The sequence below is a fragment of the Hyposmocoma kahamanoa genome, unplaced genomic scaffold, assembly GCF_003589595.1.
Source record: "Hyposmocoma kahamanoa isolate Upper Pololo Valley unplaced genomic scaffold, ASM358959v1 138, whole genome shotgun sequence".
Classification (NCBI taxonomy): Eukaryota; Metazoa; Arthropoda; class Insecta; order Lepidoptera; family Cosmopterigidae; genus Hyposmocoma; species Hyposmocoma kahamanoa.
Genome location: NW_020653492.1, coordinates 2,400,096 through 2,421,819, shown reverse-complemented (window position 1 = coordinate 2,421,819; position 21,724 = coordinate 2,400,096). Strand labels below are relative to the sequence as shown.

General features: G+C 38.6%; 1 protein-coding gene across 1 annotated transcript in view; it reads right to left on the bottom strand.

Moving 5' to 3' along the window:
* LOC113240402 (rootletin) overlaps window positions 1-21,724 on the bottom strand; it is a 54,785-nt gene that overhangs the window by 16,007 nt on the left and 17,054 nt on the right. The window contains exons 10-26 of the mRNA XM_026477691.1: window positions 20,914-21,044; window positions 19,850-20,001; window positions 19,182-19,327; window positions 18,505-18,635; window positions 16,900-17,096; window positions 16,496-16,661; window positions 14,691-14,880; window positions 13,382-13,551; window positions 12,065-12,257; window positions 10,932-11,115; window positions 10,209-10,384; window positions 8,767-8,952; window positions 6,815-6,995; window positions 6,148-6,313; window positions 4,902-5,015; window positions 4,522-4,738; window positions 320-432 (exon numbers count right to left, since the gene is read on the bottom strand). Of these exons, the coding sequence (XP_026333476.1) occupies window positions 320-432; window positions 4,522-4,738; window positions 4,902-5,015; window positions 6,148-6,313; window positions 6,815-6,995; window positions 8,767-8,952; window positions 10,209-10,384; window positions 10,932-11,115; window positions 12,065-12,257; window positions 13,382-13,551; window positions 14,691-14,880; window positions 16,496-16,661; window positions 16,900-17,096; window positions 18,505-18,635; window positions 19,182-19,327; window positions 19,850-20,001; window positions 20,914-21,044 (2,813 nt within the window). The remainder of the gene's footprint in view (window positions 1-319; window positions 433-4,521; window positions 4,739-4,901; window positions 5,016-6,147; window positions 6,314-6,814; window positions 6,996-8,766; window positions 8,953-10,208; window positions 10,385-10,931; window positions 11,116-12,064; window positions 12,258-13,381; window positions 13,552-14,690; window positions 14,881-16,495; window positions 16,662-16,899; window positions 17,097-18,504; window positions 18,636-19,181; window positions 19,328-19,849; window positions 20,002-20,913; window positions 21,045-21,724) is intronic.

Sequence of the window (21,724 nt, the reverse complement as noted above, 5' to 3'; positions counted from 1 at the left end):
CAACTTTGCTGCCGAGCGAAATCCACAACTTTTCACCTCACTATAGCGAGGAAAATGGTAGATGAGAGAAAAACAGTTGAACTATAACCAACCAGTTTTAATAAACAAAATTACCAATACCGTACCAATACCCAGGTACCCTCTTCCTAACAAAAAATGAACCATCAAAATCAGACAGTTGAATGAGAACCTTCTCCTTTTTTGAAAAACAAAAAGGATGTCTACACACAGGTTGAACATGTCTGCGAACTTTGTACTTTTAATAGACCGGCAAAATTTAAATTGACGTCTACATTACTTTTGTACACAAAGGGGTTACCTTCTCCCGTTCTATCTGGCAGACTTCATGCATCAGATTGCGCACTCCCTTCTTCACCTGCTCCGGATCCACGTCGATAATTTCGTTTCGGTCTTCAGATTGATCTCGACCTCCTGTTAACAAGAAAGTGTGCGCTTCAGGCCACAATTTTTTTATGGACCCGTATTTGTTTAGGACTTTTTCAACTTCCTGAGTTACTAAAAACCCTTTCGGTGGTTTAGGGCCACAAGGAGAAATGACCACATTTAAAAAGGACCTCTTCTCAAATTGACCATTTCTTGAATTGACCATTCTTGAAATGACCATTTTAGTTTTTAATTATAAATTGGTTTTTTTTACTATTTTTAGGCCTTTCGCCAATTTAGGACCATGCCGACATTTATCTAAACTAAAAAGGAAATGAAATGTTTGAAATGTTTTATTTGCCTGTTTTTGTCAAATGGTTGCGAAATCCAGTTGCGATGGACGGAGGTACGTTACCCTCCTGGGCGGTAATAAGCAATATCTAACGTATATACCTAAAGGTCCATCGTCAAACTTGTGGTAATGTTCCTAATACGAAGCAGAAACAAATTGAATTGTAAAAGTAGGCAGTGCAAGAATTAGCTAATTCAAGAAGTTACCATTTCAAGACTTGTTCTTTTGTAGAAGTAGCATTTAAAAAAATGGTAATTTCAAGAAGTGATCATTTGTAGAAGTGGTTATTTGAAGATGTCATTTTTCATTGTGGTCCTAACCGCTGAAAGGACTGTAGATCCCTGACATGTTTCCGATTATTTATATCTAATCTATCCGAAACACAAAAACACCAAAAATAATTTTCAAAAATGTAAAAACTCCACTTTCCGTGGTGCCCCCTTTCGTACAGTCCAACCGGTTTTGTATCACGTATAAATAACTCAATGTTAATAACTCAATGTCGCTAAACATGTCCATTATGTCAGTTATGATAAGAGATAAGGTCCATTTGTAAGGTCAGGGTACTTTACAAATATCCACGACATATACCTTCAACTTCATATTCGCTTGAGTCCTGTGTATTCAAAGATTCTTCGAAATCTCGGTTGGAATAAGCTCTCACATCCACTAACCTACATTTGCCCGCCAATGTCAATGCCAACATAATTGTTATTGAAGACAGTAAAAAGCAATTATTCAAGAAAGCACCACATGGCATATTTTAATTTTCCTATTTTTGCTTATTGGCGGTGCCCTTTTTGGATTTCGCCAGTAACGAGTTTAAAAATATTGCAAACATTTTAGATCTAAACTGTGTCACAATGATGTCAGTGAGGGACACATGACAGAAATCAAATGCTTTCTGTCATGTGTCCGAAATCAATTTTTCCATCCTTTATGTAGTCAACAAACGACACGACCGAAACGAGTTTACCCAAAAAGTTAGATGTGTATCATAATAAGACGGTATATATAAAATTCTAATTTTCGATAAATGAGGCCAGTACATTAAAAACATCTTCAAATTATATCACCAAAAAATATGATTTCGTCATTGTTAATTTTGTTTCTCAATAGAGAGGTCGAAGGTTTGAATCCGTGTGGCATATACTCGACTTTAATTTCTAAATATTTCTCTTTAAAATTGTCTATTTTGTGAATGTATAGCAGCAACAGAGTTAGTCCAGAGAAGTTCTGCCACTTTAGATCGTTTGCACACTACGAACGATTCGTATCCGGAGGTCTACTCTTTTTCAACGAAAAACGAAATTTCGATCGAAGTTTCGTATGTTTCTTACCACAATTCCATTTCATTGCGAAATTTCGTTCGAACGAAATTTGTTTGAGGTTTAGTTTTTCGAAACCTTACTCTATACATGACACGTCCGAACGAAAATTTGATTTTGATAGATAATTCTTCGGATTTTAACTTCAAATTGACTAAACTAAAAGTGTTACCTTTTGATTTCCGCAAGTGAGAATTTTGTTTAAAGTTTGATAGAAATGACAGAATCCTTTTATTGATCAAGGTTCTGTGAAGAACGCTTAGAGAGTAGAAGGAACCGTCGCCGCCAGCGCAATCAATTAAGTATAAGTATAATTCCCGACTTAAGTTTATAAAAAATTACAAACTAAGTTGGCAATTATTTGAAGAATTATTGTGCCAAGAAATAGTGCCCTTATTACTTTCAAAAGAAACACGTCATGAAATCGAGCCCACGATTGTGTTTTCTCGAGTCGAAAGAATATGAACTCCGAACCGAAAGATTGTTTTTGAATCAGCTGCTTTTTCAGCTCAAAGTTTACATGCCGGCCGAAGAGCAAACGTTCTGTTGGTGCAAATTTGTGAAAACATGTAAAAAGAATAAAGTTCTACCTAAGAAAATAAAGATTGTAAAACTTGATACAATACAATCATATTCTGTATCATATTTTTACTTTTGTTTAATGTTTACAAGAAATCTTGACGAGAGTTTCCAGCTCCTACATTTGGATATTAAAAATAATTACGTATAAGTATTTTGAATAAAACGTATACAAAGAATTTAATGTTTACTAAATAATAATTTTAATTTACTCTTCAAACTAATCGTATAATAATGAGTATTTTATAGTATCTCGGTTAATTTCGTCAAATATATATATTTATTTGTTTCTTTATATTTTCTGCAAGAATATTACAAAAAATGCTAAACCACATAATAAATGTAAAATTTAAAAATAAAGCAAAACAAGTGTATTAATTTTAACTTTAACAAAGTATAAACCGTAATTTACGGTAGTTAACATAAAAAATACCTACACAATATCATTCATTCCATTCGTTCACGAAAATCGTAAATGACTACGAAAATTGTAAATGCTAATGAAATACTTGCGCCTGACCTAAAAGGAATTAACGTAAGGTCATTGACGAAACGTCGTTTAAAATTCGTTCGTTAACGAACTACAAACATAATGAAGTAAATTGATTTTATATAATCATCTTTCACATTCTTTAATTCCTTGGGTAGAACTTTATTTCTTTTTTATTTAGAATACCGATAAGCAGGCAACTTTACGGCGGTGTTCAAGGCTTTGCAGCTTCGCCTCAACTAATTCTGAGTCACCTATAAGCCTCTTCACACGCTTGTCGATTGAATCCAAGGTAAGCGTTCTCTCTATCCCTCACGCATGTATAAAATTTTATAATAAAGCACTACAATTTCGAAGGCAAACGATTATGACCGATAGATTTTTTCTAAAGCTCGATATGTATATAAGTGAATAATATTGGTCTTGTAGTGTAATAACATACTGTAATAACATGTTGATATCAATACGCATGCAATAAAGCCAAACCAGACACACACAGACACACACAACGTTTTCGTATCAAATTTTATTTATAAATTATATAGTATTTAGTAGCGGTAGATCTCATTGTGAAAGAGTACATTATTGCCGTCATGTAGTAATATTAGCGTTACTGCGTTCCGGTTTTTAAGGGGGTAAAGTGTTGTTGAAACTATAGCCACATGGGGCTTGTCAACTTTGTCTCAGGGCGACAGATCTTTGCAATTTAAAGCTTTTGTGTGACACTGCAAATGTTTTGGTATGCGTGTCGCTTACCATCAGGCATACAACTTGTTCATCCCGTCACTTGGTATAATAGAAAAACTCGCCTAGTCGTTTCAATAATTGTTACAGCATTATCTTGAAATCGGTGTCAATCATAACAATAACTACTACTAATGGATAAATCACATTTGTAATAGGGGTGGAGCTCCTTGTAAAAGAGTTCGTCCAAGGAAGTACTACCACCTTACCTATTTCTGCTGCCAAGCAGTAATGTCATCATTACTGTGTTCCGGTTTTGAAAGGTAAGGGTGCTGGTGAAATTACAGGCACATGGGACTTGTCAACTTGTGTCTCAGGGTGACGGGCGCAGTGGCAATGCCCCTTAGATCTTTGCCGTTTAAAGCTCTGAGTGGCACTGCAACTGTTACGGACTGGCGTGTAGCTTACCATCAAACGCACGACTTGTTCGTCCCGTCACTTGTAATTAAAAAAAGAAGTCGAATATTTACTCAATGCTTCGAACCAGACAGTGGTCTTTAATTATGAGCTTCCGCGGCGATAACACAACAAAAACTAACGTATCGCTATATGATGTAGTAGTAATTTTGGGTGTAAAACTTTGATCGAATAAAACACACAATAAAGCCAAGCACACACTCCACACTCGTACCAAATGTCCGTACCATATTTACCTCTATGAGGACTGTATCTCCTGGACGGGCTGGCCAAGCGCCGTCGTGCCGCCGCCTGTATGGACCCATCGGGTTGAATGCCACACACTCGCCGCAATGTATGTGCTATTGATGACAACTTCGCTTCAGCCTCGCGTTTACCGCTCTCGCATTGGGTTAGTGAAGCTTCAAGTGCACGGCAACGGCTTTCGCTACCACCTAGACGGGCCTAGAAATAAAGAGTTAAAGTTGATAATAAAAGATACAAAAGTCTGAGACAATAAAAAACTCTGTTTTTCTCTATCTCTTTTTGCAAATACCCGGAAAGACTTGTAGTGTGCGCTCCCCTGTAAGGTCTATGGACTCGTGCGGTAATCAAAGTACATTTTTACCTTGAGTTCCTGTATTTGTTGAGTAGCATCAGCGAGGCAAACTTCCAGGTTGTGTTTAAGTTCTTCCAAACGTCGCTCCTTCGAGCGGCAATCCTCGAGACGAAGGACCAGTTCCTATTTAAAAAAAATATTTGCAATGCCATCTAGGGTCCGATTCTGAAAATAGTTTCCCTGTAGACTAATTTTGATAATTGTGAAGGACACAGTTAAATCAATTTTCGGTTTCAATTATTTTTTATGCGAAATTACTCCACTAGTTTGTTATAATTAGTAATACAAAGATCGAACACTCAGAAAAAATTACGTCGATCCGGCCGGATTCGAATCGACGTCTTCTAACAAACCGTGCCAGACGCGATGCCAACTAAGCGAAAACGAAACACCTCACCAATTTTTCTATGTGATTGTTGTAGTATCTTTTGTATTTTATGATAATAATTTATGATAAATAAATAAAATATTAGACAACATCACATGCTCTGACCCCAAAGTAAGTAACTAAAGCACTTGTGTTATGGAAATCGAAAACATGGAGGTACCAGAGACAATATTATAGAAAATTTGAAGGTTGTAAGCTACTAGCTTTATAATTTAATATTATTAAATACAAACTATGTGAATATACGTACAGTAACTAGCTCTCAATTATTGTCATATGCCTATAAATATACTCAAAATGATTGGAACATCGTACTGACAAAATTAGTTTTTTTAGATCTGGCCGCAGATCGATCTCAGGACCTCAGAGATGGCGACAACATGAAAACCGGTGTGTAAGCCGCTCGATCACGGAGGTCGTCAAAATATATCATAATAAAGTTTATGTCAATTGTGTAAAGTACAAACTAGATGCGATACGCGCGAGAATTTCCCGGAAGACGCGGTCTGTTTTTAGGCTCGTATCTAGTTTCGATAAAGACTATTACGCCGTCGTCGTCGTGGCGATAAAGATTTTTTTTCAAACATGGAAATGTTTGCATTATTTTTAAATAAGAACAAGTTGTCATTTACGTAACATTCAACTCGTATCTTCTCATCGTGCATTCGCATTCATTCTTTAGTTATTTATTATTTTGTCACATTATTTGAGAAGAGCACTGTATATACCTCGGCGGGAACGAGGATTGCCTGACTCGTATAATACAAGTAAGTCGTACTCGTCCGGCAACCCCTTACTTCCCGACCTCCGCAATAGTGTACTACAAGGATACGAGTTGCGGGAGGGGAGTGATAGGAAGAGCCTCGCCTGGTCCCTGGCCCTGCAGGCCTCCTCCAGTTCGGCCCCGCGCTGGCGACAGTTAGCGATCTCGGCGCGCGCCGCGGCCAGCATGGCCTCCAGCTCCGCGCCGTGCCTCCTCGCCGCCGCCGCGTCGCCCGCGCAGCGCTCGCGTTCCTCGCTCTCGTTCTGGAGCCTGCATTGTCACACACTCGCTGTACTCCATTCGCAGGACTACCTCTCACTACAGCACAGACATTGACAACGAAAGACTGCCTGCAAAGTGTGGTTCGAGGTCACCGTCTCTAATGGCCCCCATACAGACGCTTCGTCTTCACGATCCATCGTTTTAAACTGATCGAAACGACGAATCGGTAGTATATATTTAGATCGTTAACGATAAACGTAAACGCCAAGGGAGTAGATCGATACGACTATCGTGACGGTAGATCGAAAAGAGGAATGTGTATGAGGGCCTAAAAAGTTAAATAAATGCGACCACCCTTAGAGTATCATAACCATTTGAACCAAGAATAATCCAAAACGATACATATTTTTATATACAGAGAAATTTAAGAGTAAAACGACCTATTGAAAGTTGCTCGAATCCGCTAATTGTGAGCAACGCAAGACAGATCATTGTAGCAATTTAGGTCTAGATTTTATATTTATGAAATCTTTTAAAAGTTAAATTTACCTGGAGTGCAACTCTTTGATGTCATGGTTGGCCTGCTCCAGTGCAGCGCGCTCTCTCTTTAGTTGCGCCTCTGTAGCGCGCAATGTACGCGTCACTTGTTCCCCGCCAGTTTCCGTTTCCTTCAAGATATTTTGAAGACGCGAGACTTCTAGCTCGAGAGATGTGCGGTTCTCTTCTAAGGCTGTAGAAAGGTGAGAAATTTTGTTCACTTTGTGATATCCACCACCGCACCAGCCATTTTTGATATTGGCCAATATTAGTGATGCGCGCCTTTGAATGTTACTAATACTAATAATTCGAACGGGTAAATCATTCGTCTAAGTCGAATCCAAGCACAATCATTCGACAATCGAATGATTACCGATACCATTGCTCCTGCCATTGGGTCGGGTAGCACGAGTCGAATGATTATTATGTCGGAACTGCTCGGAACCATTCACCACGTTCACATCAAAATATCCCTGTCCCCATCACATTTACGGCTAGGTGATGATGAGCAGAAATGCTCAATGGAATTTATATATTAGTAATACTAACTAGTAATTAATGATCATTCTAATACGAAAATATGTAGGTTACTAATTTGTCATTCGAGTGACAGGATTAGTAAATTACTAACGAGTTGAATATCGAAATCATTCGCAATTGCGCATCACTAGCCAATATTCACGATTGACATGGGATCATCGAATGCATAAATGTACGTCCATAATCACAAACATTTTGCTCAGTAGTGATGGTCACACAACTGATGCATAACGTCTCTATAATAACTACTTGCTGATACGTTTCGCCAATCGGTATGACTCTTATTCTTGAACTTGTGTGACTGAAGTTACATGCATTTTTTAAATTTATTTATTAGTTACAAAATCATTTAAACACATTTGCCTGATTGTTGCAACTCCTCTAAAATAGACGGTATAATTGCTGTATATAATCTGTTTATTATGTGCTTATGGACAGTATTATCGATATCCACGATGAGTTACCATCGCTCTTGTTCGATTCTTTTAACCCGCAAAAGGCACTGTACTGGTCACATAATTGTTGTGTGTCTAATAAGAATTTACTGGTAAATTTCTTCAGTGGTTATGACGGTTTCTCTGTACCTACAGTTCAAAAGTTTAACACACTCCTACCGCTCGCAACAGGCGCTGTTGTACTTATTAGTTAGGACTATTCCATATTGGACGACTGCTTGAGGACGGGGTTGTTCCCGAGATGCTGGAAGTAGGGAAGGCTCGTCCTGATATCCAAGCCGGGCCGACCTGCGGACTCCCCCTCGGGGTTCAGACCCCTCGTCCTACTGGACGAGGTGGCGAAGATCCTGGTGCGAATTACGCCTCCAGGATCAACCAACACCTGAGGGGGACAGGCCCCGATGTGTCGCACCGGCAGTACGGGTTCAGGACTGGACTCTCCACCTTGGACGCCCTGGAGTCGCTGCGACACATCGTGGAGGAGGCTAACGGCGAGAGGGAGGGTGTAGTGGCTATGTCTCTGGACGTAGCCAACGCCTTCGGCACTCTCCCCTTCGCCGTTATCAGAGAGGCGCTGTGGTACCACGAGATCCCCAGGTACCTCAGCCGTCTGATGGAGCACTACCTGGAGGACAGGGTGGTGCTCTACCTCTCTATATGGCGGGAGGTAAACCCGGGGGGTTTTAGTGGGGTAGGCCCTCCAGCCTGGAGGAAGAGTCCCCACATAACTTTTGAGTCTCCCTGGGCTTAGGGGTATCTACAAAGATTTGCCCCCCGTAAAAAAAAAGCTCTGTTCCATATTGGACAAATTACTGTTGTATAGATGTAAAATAAGTACTTACTAACACAATTCTACATACAGATCGACGAGTTTAGATAGTTCCCGAAGCTCGCAACAGGCGCTGTTAAGGACTGGGTTCTATATTGGTCACATAACTACTCTATATATTCTGTACAATAAGTACTTACTGGTAATTTTATGGTAAGCCTCATCAGTGGCTCTGGCGGCTTCCCGTCGTTCTTGTTCGACGCGCTTAACATGTTCCCGCAGATCCCGACAAGTGCTGTTATACTTATCGCGCTCGGCGATACAGTTGGTTAGTTGACGACGTACGTCGGTAAGTTCTTTACGAAGACTGTCAGACTCGTTTTCCACTGTGAAACACAAATATATGTATATATTTTTTTAGTAGGAATTGAGTGGAATGAATTAATGTACAATTCTTTACTGTACATTAAAAATACAAAGACAAGAAGGCACGTACAAGTTTTCATGACCACGGTGACCCATCGGTTTTTTTTTGTATATTATATCGGTAGCAAATAAGCATACGGCCAGCCTGATAGAAAACGTTCACCATCACTTATGAACACTTGCAACACCAGGGGCGTCACGAGCGCGTTGCCAACCCTTTAGGACCCTTCTCAAACCCCTTTTGAAGCAGGACTCCATACTGTATTCCTGCGAGAAAACTCCGACAGGGAGTACGTTTCACAACCTAATTGTACGTGTGAGGTAGCTCCTATGAAACCGTTCAGTATGTCGACTCGATTCCAGAGCGTTAGGATGGACTCCTTGCAGGTGGCGAGAGGTGCGATGATAAAATATTGCTGTTAGCATCATGTCCACGGTTAGGGCACTGGATGAGGAAATTTCGAGTTCGATACCTGGTAGAAACAATTTGGAAATTAACTTTTATAAATTAGTTTTAGTCTGGTTGCTCTATGTAGTACCTCGGACTGAATTCAATACAGAGAATTCCCTAGTTTGAGGCCAGTTCATTGGTGTGGTTGTCTCGAATATTATTTAAAAAAGTAATAAGCTAAAAGCACAGCAGATGGCCTTATTGGTAAGTAGCAATTTCATTCAGGAAACCTTACGGAAGTGGTTTTTCTAACATCACACAAAATATGAAAACAGAAATGTTTACCCTTCTTGGCACAGGCAATTTAGTCTTACAAGAAATTAACAAAGATTTGGTAATCTTTGATAAACTATTAGAAAATTATTATTTATTATATGTGTAGTTACTTATATACTTACTTATATATATCTACAATGGCCTACAAATCTGTAACACTGATTTAGTTACCTAGTATCCGTTGCCAAGACCTCTCACTTAAAGTGGTTAGTTTTAATTATTTGATATTAAATTTATCTTATGAAGCTCCTTTTCGAGATCTTTGTTCCCATTAAATCTGTGGTTCTAGTGAAAAGGGGTACAAGTAAAAAAGACAACTTTACAAGGAGACATGAAAAACGGTTAAAGCTTAATATGATATTAAGCGTTAAGTGTTTTTCGCGTTTCCTCGTAAAGTTGGCTTTTTTAACTTGTACCTCTTTTCCCTAGAGCCATAGAAATATTTCCAAAGAACAAAAAATAAATGGTACATAGAGAATGTATACTTACGATCCTTCAGTTTCCTCAGCGTCTCCTGCAGCTGCGCGTACGCATTGTCGTACTTATCCTCAGCCAACGCGAGCTGCCCGCGTATCTCAGCGCATTCCTTATTCAGCGCTTCCTTCTCAAGGTGTAGCTCTTTGATGCGGTTCTGGAACTGCGCGCAGTCGTCCGCTGCTACAGCCCTGACAAACGGACAGGCACATTTAGAAATAATAATATTAAGTTCTTTTTCTGTCAAGAACTAGCCAAACTTACAGACATCAAGGTACCCTTATAGTTTCATTATGTTCGGCCGTATATATATTTACAAAAAAGGACAAATATTTTTGGTGAGTTCGATCGCTCTGAGAATTCTGAATCTTGGTCTTTATCCGTTGTAGAGTTAAATACAATGTAGTGATCAAGATAAAATAGGGAATACTTTGATGGTTTGGTCACTATATATTTGGACATTATATACAGAGGAGAGATCTTGGTAGTAAATTTGTAGAGCGTATGTGGATAGAAATGCACCCCCACCACTTTTGCGCTAATAGAATCAGTTGTGCACTAAGCAATTTTGTAAGCATACCGCACTCAGTGTGTGCTGCTCCTTAATTTTTTTTGCTTGCTTCATATCCATCATCACACAACATTAAAAGCCATTAAGATGAAATATTGTCAAAATCGGCAGGCGAGTTATTATGCCTGACGCCATATTGGTCTCATGATGTCTGTATAAAAACTTACTTAGCCTCTTCAAGTCTAGTCTTCATAGCAGCCAGCTCCTCCTTCAACTGGTTGATACATATTCTGTCTTGCTCGTTTTTCGCTTGCGCGTCCCTGCGCACGCGTTCCAACTTGTTCTGCTCGCAGTCAAGCGTTCGTTTCAATTCTTCCAGTCGCTCGAGTAGTGCTTGATGTTCCTGATGTGCTGTAGAAGAATAATATTTTTCTCAAACACGCTCGGAAATGTTTGCATTACTTTCAAGAAAAAGACCCCACAATGTTTTGACAAATAAATGACTTTATGGACCGTGTAACTCTTTGCTAACCTAGGCATTTTTTTTGCAAAAATTTAGTTCCAATGAAAAGAGCGAAACTACAATAATGGACAGACTTCGCCTAATTTAAAACAAGAAACAAAATTTGTCATGGAAAACTGGTTTACAATTTATATTTATATATAATATTCTTTATAATTTATTATTTCCTCGCATTGTTTGAGAAAAGCACTATAAGATGCTGATAAGCAATAACATCAACCAACATGATCATAGTTTTGCGAAAATGGCACCTAGAGATTTTTTCGTTGGTTTTGATAGTTTGTCCTAAAATTTACTTATATTTATCGAGTTCTTAAGGTGGGTATCCATTACGCTCGCGCACCGACCGTGCTCTACGCCAACTTAATTTTTTGGTCATCTCTGTTTTTATTTTGTTTCTTGTTTCTTCATTTTTTTCTTCACAAAATACGTTCTTTTTCTTTTTTTTTCGTATTTTGTTTTTTGATCTTTTATTATTGTTCCACAAAATTCGGGGAGCATCATATTAGTAAATAAAATACTGTAAGTAAAAGTACTCTTAATTGGGAGGTATTGATATATACGTTGATAGTATAATAATAATAATAACGCACACACTCAACATAGCCCCGCAGTAGGTTAACCCTGTGTCACGGACACACACACACACACACAGACAACCACAAATTACACCCAAACTCACGGGAGAAATAAATGTAAGCCATACAAACATTTCTCCCGGCCGGGGAATCAAACCTGGGACCTCTGCGTGACAGTCCGGCATGGTAACCATTCTTCCACGGAGGCAGTTAATATATCACACTACTGAGCAAGATGATCCTGGAAGGATGCACTTACCAATAATCAACGCTTGTTGCTTGTCATTCTCCGCTCGTAACATGGCCTCGTCATGCTGCAGTATCAACTGGTCTCTAGCAACCTGCATCTTCCTCTCTCGCTCCCTTGCAGTGGCTTCACATGCTTCCTTCTCGCTCGTTAGCGTTGCTAATGTTTGACTTAACTTTTGTTCAAGCGATTGGCGGAGCTGTTCCTGTAATTCGAATGTAGTTCACTACTGAAGATTTTTTCTAATGTTCAATACGTCGGGTCAGGTTTTGACAGTTAATAGCAGTAGAGCTCCTTGTGCCCAGAGTCCGTCCAGGAAATTACTGCCACCTTACCTGTTTCTAGCGGTAATGTGAGCATTACTGCGTTACGGTTTTGAAGAGTAAGGGTGTTGATGAAATTACAGGCACATGGGACTTATGAACTTGTGTCTCAGGGTGACGGGCGCAGTCGCAGTGCCCTTCAGATCTTTGCGATTTACAGCTCTGAGTGGCACTGTAACTGTTATGGATAGGCGTGTAGCTTGCCACCAGGCGCACGTCTTATTCGTCTCGTCACTTGGTATTATAAAAAAATTATGTAACGTGACCCTAATCTCGTAACACTTAGGCAGATTTTAGAATAAGCGTTTAATAATATAAGCGTTTTAATAGCGTTAATAAATATTTAAGGAACTTAAGATAAAAAATGCACAGCGTCCGTCTTCGACTTGCATGCAGCGTGTGATACTCTATTTTAGTCACGTGACAGGTAGAGATGCTAATAACCTGGAGCGTTTGATGGTGACAGGTAAGGTGGAGGGAAAGAGACCTAGAGGCAGGAGTCCCAAAAGGTGGTCGGATAAGATCTCCGAACAACAGGAGCTACATGTCAGGAAGTGATTAAGAAGAAGAGTTATTTGGGTAACGCTAGTTTTTTACACAGGAGGTCCTCGGTTTTACGAAAGCATAGCGGACTTTTAAATTGAAGATACTCAATACCTTATTGCATACCATAATGTTTCATACAAGGTGAAATCTGAACAAATTTTACTAATTTTATTCTAATCTTATTCTATTTTTTTTTTTTTTTTTTTATACCTGACAGGCAAATGACTCCACTCCACCTGATGTTAAGTGGAAAGTGGTATCCAAACGCGAAGGAACCTAGTGCAGCGATGGAATCCTCACTGCACTAGCCGCCTCCACCCTGCCTGCCTACAATATGCCTCTTCACGCCTCGTTTGAAGGACCCCATATCATAAGAGGGAGGGAAGACACTTTGGATCGCATAGATAATTAGTTGTAATTCTGTAATTGTAAATCTCAGATAAGACGGTTGAAATTTTACCTTTTCCTCTTTTAACTTAGTGATATTCTCGGTTGTAGTGCGGTTGATATTGGTGATGATCTGCTGGTATTCAGCCTCCTTCTTGCCGGCCTGCTGCTGCAGTGAAGCGCGTGTCTCACGAATTTTCTTCTCACTATTTGCTAGGTCCTTTGTCAGACGAGCTATTTGACCTAGACAAGATAGGTTTTGTGAATTTCTATCATACCTTTGACTTTATGTACCTAACATTCACCGCTTTACCGCTTCCCATAACGTTCCCTGGACGCTATAACGTGGACCTTTTCAATGCAAAAGTGAATATGCATTATATAAATAGGTGTGTATGGTCCAACGGCGACCTTATCGTCACATTCCATCAGTTAAATGGACGTCAAACGCCACTAACTCTATACATAAAAAAATCTTCGAAATGAGGTCATCAGAAGAGTATTATGACTTGGACAACAGTTTTAAGGCAGGATAAATAATTAATTGTAATAAATTTCTATCCTAACGTTGCCTGGAACAAATTGCCACATAGCAATAAGGCCGCCTGTTGCACATTATCTTACTATTTTTATACCTAAGTTAGTTTATTGTATTTTAACTGTAATTTGTGCAATAAAGAATATTTCATTCATAATTGAGCGTCATACTTAGTGTTGAATTTGACAGTTGACAACTATCAAAAATTAAAGTACTGAACGAAAACGATGGAGCTATTAAAAAGTTTTTTACCTATTTGGGAGATACCGGGGTAACACAGAAGGAAAGTTCGTGATATGCACGATAATCCACTATATTGCCAGGTTGTTGTTACACGTTACTACACCTATTCGTAATATTCACAGTGCTAGACGATTAAAAATGCCTCGCCGACGCGGCGCACTATTCGTTACCGCCGCTGAGCGCAACCCAAGTGAGAGTGAACTTTGCGTGAACGAATTGAATGAGGTTTAGGGTTGCGCCCACACCTATGATTCTTATTTTTCGCTGTAGTCCAATCATTTTAAATCTCGTTTTGCTCTAACTTGCTTTAAACTATGCAATTTTATTTTATTCACGCTAAATACAAGTTCATAATATATATAACATACATATATCTAAATGTATGTGGAAATATGGTCCTCCGAATTATATTTTTTCCAATTTTTCAGAATTTTTTCGGAAAAATTTCCACTATTTGCAATTTTTCTGAAAATTACCCAGTTCATTATACTGAGCATCTCCTTCTCACGCCCCACAAAACGGGCGATTGATTGGACGAGTCTTCCAGTCCAGAGTCCCATAGACATGTATCATACCGGACTTACGTAGGTTAAACTTGTACCTTTGTAGTTCTCCTGCTGTACTAAAGTTTCCTGCAACTCCTGTTCCAATTTGCTGCGTTTATTGTCGGAGTCTTCGAGCATGTTGGCCGTGTCGAAGAGAACGGCTTCGAGAGCGTCTTTCTCTGAACGCACGCCTGCGAGCTGTTCTTGGAGATGATGCTTATCTTTGTCTAGGCTGTCTATTAACATCTGTGTATATAATAATAAACACCAAGATCAGTACACAGTACAAAAAAAACCGACCTCAAAAATCATTCATCCCCTAGTTTGCCAGCTTTAGAGGTGGAATATTTTCTTCAAATTTAAATGGGACCAATGCTGAGGTACCCTCTTTCCAACACAAAAAGAATCATCAAAATCGATTCACCTATGAACGGAGTTACCGCGTTACAAATATACAAAAAAGCAGTCGACTTAAGATCCTCCTCCTTTTTTAAGTCGGTTAAAAAAGTGTTAAAAGCCGTCGGCTACGGAAACAACAAATCTACTTAGACCGCCGTGGATATTACTTTATAGATAATAAGCAGTGACCGAAATAGAGGAAGTTAATTTAGTTAAACTAAAGAAAAACCTGGACTTTCCCTTCCACATATCCCAAGACTTATCAGAACTGATTATATTTGTATATGCGTATTATTTATTGAAATTTAAGTACATTGGCGACAATTTAATATACTTCTGGACACATAATTCGAGCCACCTCGCGTTTTTGTCTTAAAAGGCTAGAATACAAAAGTAGTGTTATCGTTAAAGAAAAAGTTTTCCCCCGGTTTTGCAAATCCCAATTTGCAACAAGGATTTATGGGAAAGAAAATTAGTATACTGGTTTCAAAATTGCTTAATAGTTTTTGATCAATTAAACATTGTTTAAGTTTAGGGCATTTAATACTGAAAATGCGAGGTGGCTCGAATTACGTGTCCGAGAGCGTATTTCCTATGTAGTATTTGCTACAAATTATTGTTTCAAAAAACAATATTGTGATTGTGTTTCTGTACTTACTTACGTATATAAATATTTTAGACATTTAAAAAATAAACATGAGACAACCTATATATTGGAATGTTTAGAAAATAAATACCAAAAAAAGATACTTTACACGCATTGATGACGAAATGGGCGTGTCCACGGAAGAAAAAAAACAATGGAAGTGCCTTAAGCCTCGATTACTATCAGAACCGATGTCGCCAAAACTCACACATCCTTAATTTAAAACACTACAAAATCTTGATATTCATTGGTCGTAGTTTCAAAGTTCAAGTTTTTGCATATTGTTGAAAGTTCAATACCAGCAATATCTATTATTACAAGTTACGACGTTTTGATATTATCTGCCTGCCATCTAGCGGTTAATTCTTGAACGACGACGAATACTTAATTTCCTTCTCTAAAAAAGAAGCGGCCATATTGCTTTGGTATAAGCTTCACTTTCGTTTCTTTTAACAAAAAAATCGATAAACAGAAAATTGAAAATTTATTAAAATAAGACTCCGATGATATGAAATACCACCACGGGTAATATTTTTGGTACGGCTATCATTTTTGCACTCCAAAACAGCGCAATAAGGCATTTTTATAGGATTTAAAGAATTTGCACGAAAGAATGACACAACCATACCAAACAAAGCGAAAATGGCTGACTGAGCTCAAATAGGTCTTTCGAGACCTACAATTGGCACTCGTCAGACGTTAACTAACCACTTCTACATAATAAGAAAACTTTCATACTTTAGGTAGATTAACTTTCTCAATTTCGATCACTGCCCCTTACAAACGAGCTATACTTTTGAGTGTCACGTAACGTACCTGTTTCTCCTCGCCATCCTTAACGTGGTCTTCTAAAGCCCTGTTGATTCTCCCGATAGTCTCATTGGCTTGTTCCAACCGCTGCTGCAGGCGGATGATCTCTTCGTTTAGAGTATCTTTCTTACGCACCATTGCCGTCAGCTGGGAGCTCAGCTCTGAACGCTCTCTGGAGAGTTACGTATGTGTAAATTACTAGCTATAATATAGTGTAATAGAGCTAGCGGGAGAACAATTGCTTCTCAATTTTGGCGACCTCCGTGGTCGAGTGGCTTGCACACCAGTTTTCATGGTGTCGCCATCTTTTTTCTACGATTCACAACGATATTGGGACAATATTAATTCACCACAATTCCATTCCGGAACAGACAGCAGTCATCATCAGATAGTCGATCAAGGAAACCTACCTATGAACCTGTCGAAGTTCCAACTCAACCTTCTCCCGTTCGGTGTCCAGGAACTTGATCTTCTCCATGAGCGATGCCTTATCAGCCTCGAGCTCCATGCGTGTCTGCTCTGCAGCAAGTAGTTCCTTGCGTAGAGAGTTCAGGTCGCTTTGTTGTTCCGATGACTGGTTTGCTAGGGAGGTTTTTTCGCCTTCCAACTGGAAAAAGATAATAGTTTTACAAATCCAATAGTAAACGCGAGGTTATAAAAACGGTAATAACCGATCAGAACTTCAGACTTTCAGACCCATTTGCGTGGGCGTACCCAGGTTCTGGGCCATGGGGAGGCAAATCAGATTTTTTTCAAGTCGAATCCCGCGCGTTTGTTTTGCTTTACACACTACATGAAGACATGAAGAATACATTACACCTACGCTAAACATTAAGTATATACGGAAAACACCCGCAAGATATCCTGCTAATTCTTTATAGGTGCCTAGTCAAATAAATAAACAAATAAAAATAGGTATTTTTTTATTTAAATTCTTTAATTATATAGGATAGCTATTTTAAAAGCAACATTTAATCTATCTTCGATCATGGTTGATCTCAGCCACGTTTTTACGCGCCTGAGTGAGCTGGATGACCTTTCAATTGGCGTAGTGGAATAATTAATTAATTAACGTATATTATATGCAAAATGAGAACTTTTATCAACAACAGTATGGAGATATACAAAATCCAGTGGGAAGGGGCTGCTCTCCCCTGCCCTCTCCTGGGTACGCCCATGCCCATTTGGGTTAAATCTGATCTTCTGCTAATACTACAGCTTTCGTGCCGTCTCAGTATGCAGGCTTTGTCGAAATGTGGGTTATTCAATAAAAAAAAGCCTATATTCCTTTTTTGATATAACAACATCCGTGGTCGAGTGGCTTGCACACCGGTTTTTGTGGTGTTGCCATCTCCGAGGTCCCGGTTTCGAACCTCAGCCGGGTCAATATAAAAAACGAACTTTTCTTTTAAAGGTACCGCTACGTTGAGGTTCTAAAATCTCTTACTAGATGTCACTAGCGGCGCTGAATTCCGAAAAATGCAGTATAAAGATCTATAACAAAAAGAACTTGACCTGTAGCTCAGTTGTTTAGAGAAGTGCTACGGTACAGCGTGGTCATGGGTTCAAGTCCCATGAGTCGAAGAAATTTTTCTATGTTCGATATTTGCATTAATAAACATAACTTTTCTATATTGTCTCTGGATTGGGTGTTTGTCGTACAGTCGTCGTTGTTTCCGGTTTCCACATCAAAAGTGCTTTTAGTTACTTACTTTGGGATCAGAGCAACGTTTATGATGTTGTCTAATAGTTAATTTTATTTTTATTTATTTATATTTATTAATATAAAATAGATTGTTCGATGGTTTTTTCGATCTTAGCGACTACTTGGGTAACAACAATTGGGTAATAACAATAACAAAAATTAACAAAATTATAATTGCAGCTACGATGACACGACAGTAACCTGGTCGAGTGGAAACAACTCGTTTAATAAAACAAGATGTCAATTTAAAATTACAGTGACGCATGTCTGATTGTGACCTTGAACCGAAAACGGCGCGCAACTTTTGTACCTGTTTAACATCTTCCTGCAACTTCTTCTTATCGCCTTCTAAATTCCTGATCGCTGCTTGAAGTTTCTCTGCTAAGTCTTGAAAGTCGCTTCTTTCCATTATTGTTTTTTCCAGCTCTACTTCTAAATCGCCTGTGAAGTAATAATACGAACAACTTGTAAATGTTAAAAAGCAAAGTTGGGACAACAAATGAAGTTGCATGGGAAGTCACAGAATTGAAAAATTTAAACATACTCGTTAATTTTAACTGCCTCTGTGGCCGAACGGTTACCAGTCTGGCCTGCATTTATTTCTCTCGTGAGTTTGGGTGTAATTTGTTAAGCAAAGCTGCAAACTTGTTAGCAATAGCGAGGAAAATGGTAGACGAAAGAAAAACAATTAAAGTATATATAACAAATCAGTTTTAACAAACAAAATTAGTTATAGTTGTCAATTTAATGTCAACAACAATAAGAATAAAATATACCATCTGATTTATATTACATAAATAATGTACGAAAAATCGCGTAGTTGAACGTGTCATTGTGTTTTTATCTCCTTTTATTTTTTCATCGAAAGAAAAAGTTAGGTGTACTACAGTCTATCGTTAAGTTCGAATTTCAAAAAATGCTTTTGCGCGCCGATTTCTAATGAGAAAGAAAGCCTTTACGAGCTAATGAGGTGAAAACGTTACTTACTTCTATGCTTCTCCATCTGCGATAAGAGCGCATCTGTCTCGAGTTTCTGTTGATCGAGCAAGTCTCGAGCCAAAGACGTCTTGTTAAGCTCCTCGCGTACTGTCACCAGCTCTGCTCGGAAACGTGATGCACGCTCTTCTTCAGCTCTGAATTTCAAAATATATAATTATAAATACATTATTGTAGATTATATTTATTTTATTTTATAACACCAAGTGACGGGACGAACAAGTCGTGCGCTTGGTGGTAAGCGACGCGTCTGTCCATAACAGTTGCAGTGCCACTCAAGAATTTTATTTCGCAAAGATCTGAAGGGTATTGCCACTGCGCTTGTCACCCTGAGACATAAGTTGATAAGTCTCATGTGCGTGTAATTTCACCAGCACCCTTACCCTTCAAAACCAGAAAACAGTAATGCTCACACTACTGCTTGGCGGCAGAAATAGGTAAGGTGGCAGTCCTTCCCTAGGCGAACGAATTCACAAGGAGCTCTACTACTGCTAAAATGTAATTTCGATAATAATTTCGTGCGTTTCAATTCCGCTGTCTTCTTCGCTCTTATTGAATCGACACAAAGTTTTTCCTGACCAACTCAAGCTTTCGAATTTAGGATCGCAACTTATCAGTCTTTATTCAAATGTTGGCTATCGAGTACTCGAAATTCATACCTTAACATAGACTCTCGGTTTTGCGCTTCTCGATGCAGATGATCCACTTCAGCATTAAGTTGTCTTTTTTCATTTTCTAACGCCTCTATGTTCTTCTCCAGGCGTGAGTTTATTTTTTGAAGTTTTTCATAGTCTGACGTCAGTGATTCCACCTATCAATAAATCATAGACTGTAAACTGTAAGATTGAACCTTCACGATTGGTCAAACGCTACACCTCTCAAATCTCACGGATTATGGCTGGAGAATGATAGGTCAGGTATACCTAACGTGACCATACGTCCCGCTTTGATCGGGACAGTCCCGTTTTTAAGCTTCCAAATTTTACCCACTTTACGCGATAATGAAAATTATATAAAGCCAGCCTTTATACTCCGTCCAACCTCTTATTTAACTTTTGAGAGCTCAAACTTTAATCAATTAGTGATGTCCTAATGCATTTCCGATTCGATATTCTATAACAATCGATTTTATGTCTGAAGAAGTTTTAATCGTATATGTGAGTGGGTTCAAAAGAGAAGACATTGTCTGATTGGGATCGTGATGTTACGTTTGACAATTTATGTACTCAAGAATTAATAATTAATGTTAATGAGGATTCAAGTGATGATTCCCGTTCACACGGAGAAGAATCCGACGATTCATTATAATAAATAATAAGAATTTATTATAAATATTTATAATTTACTTAATTTCATTATAATTCATTAGACAGGTAACAAAATTCATCAACTTGAATAATCTTCGTAAGCTGTTGGCTCGATAAATATCGGAGCTAAAGAGCACGTCGCTGCACTAAAATTAAAAAATAAAAGAGTTCGGGAAGTATTGCATTTTTTGTGTATGGTTTTATGTTAATAATGACGGAACTTCGGAGGCATGCATACATCAAAAGTTAACTATATGGTTGGACGGAGTATAGGTATATCGGCAGATAACAATTTTTATGACAGACAAAAAACATATTTCGATTTTACGGAAACAAACAATCAAGCCCCTTTAAGAGAACAAATCAACACCATTCCACGTTATCTGATCAACTACTCGAAAAAGAATAATACTTACCATTGCGTTAATTTCAATTCTGTTTCGTTCTAGATTGTTCTTGTCAATTCTGAGGGACTCGATGGTCTTCTGCATGGACTCCTTCTCTTGCACCAGTTGATTTAACTCCGCATTCGCTTGATCCAACTTGCCTGAACAAATAATTTGAAAGTTTGTGAAGTAAATTACATATTAAAATGGTATAGCAAACACGGAGGGTGAACACCTTTTTACAAGATTATTTTTAGAATACTAACAACCTTGCAGGACTATATTACTAGCATCATAAATAGTGTTATCTCCGTACAGTAACATGCGAAAGCGCTATGGTAAATATTAGACAACACCACATACGTTGCTCCGATCTCAAAGTAAGTAACTAAAGCACTAGCGTCATGGAAATCGGAAACAACGTCGGTACCACTAACACCCAGACCCGAGACAATAGAAAAGTTAGTTTAGTACTAAGTACATTGACAATGCCCGGAATCGAACCCGAAACCTCAGAGATGGCGACACCATGAAAACCGATGTGCAAGCCATTCGACTACGAGGTCGTCAAACGCAGACAACAAAAACTTAAAATTTTATTTTAGTCTTGGAAAAAAATCATGGAACAAAAGTTGTTTATGATCTTAGCCATATAGGCCTGCGAGATTGTTAGCAGTTTACAAATAACCCTGTATAAAGGGTAAAACCAAAACTAATTGTATTAGTATATTATACAGCTTCTGCATACTTGGATAATAAAAGTCCGTGGTAGTGACCCGTTTAGAACTTGCAAGTAGTCTCGATCTAAGATAATGTACTCCCGGATACATTATTCGAGCCA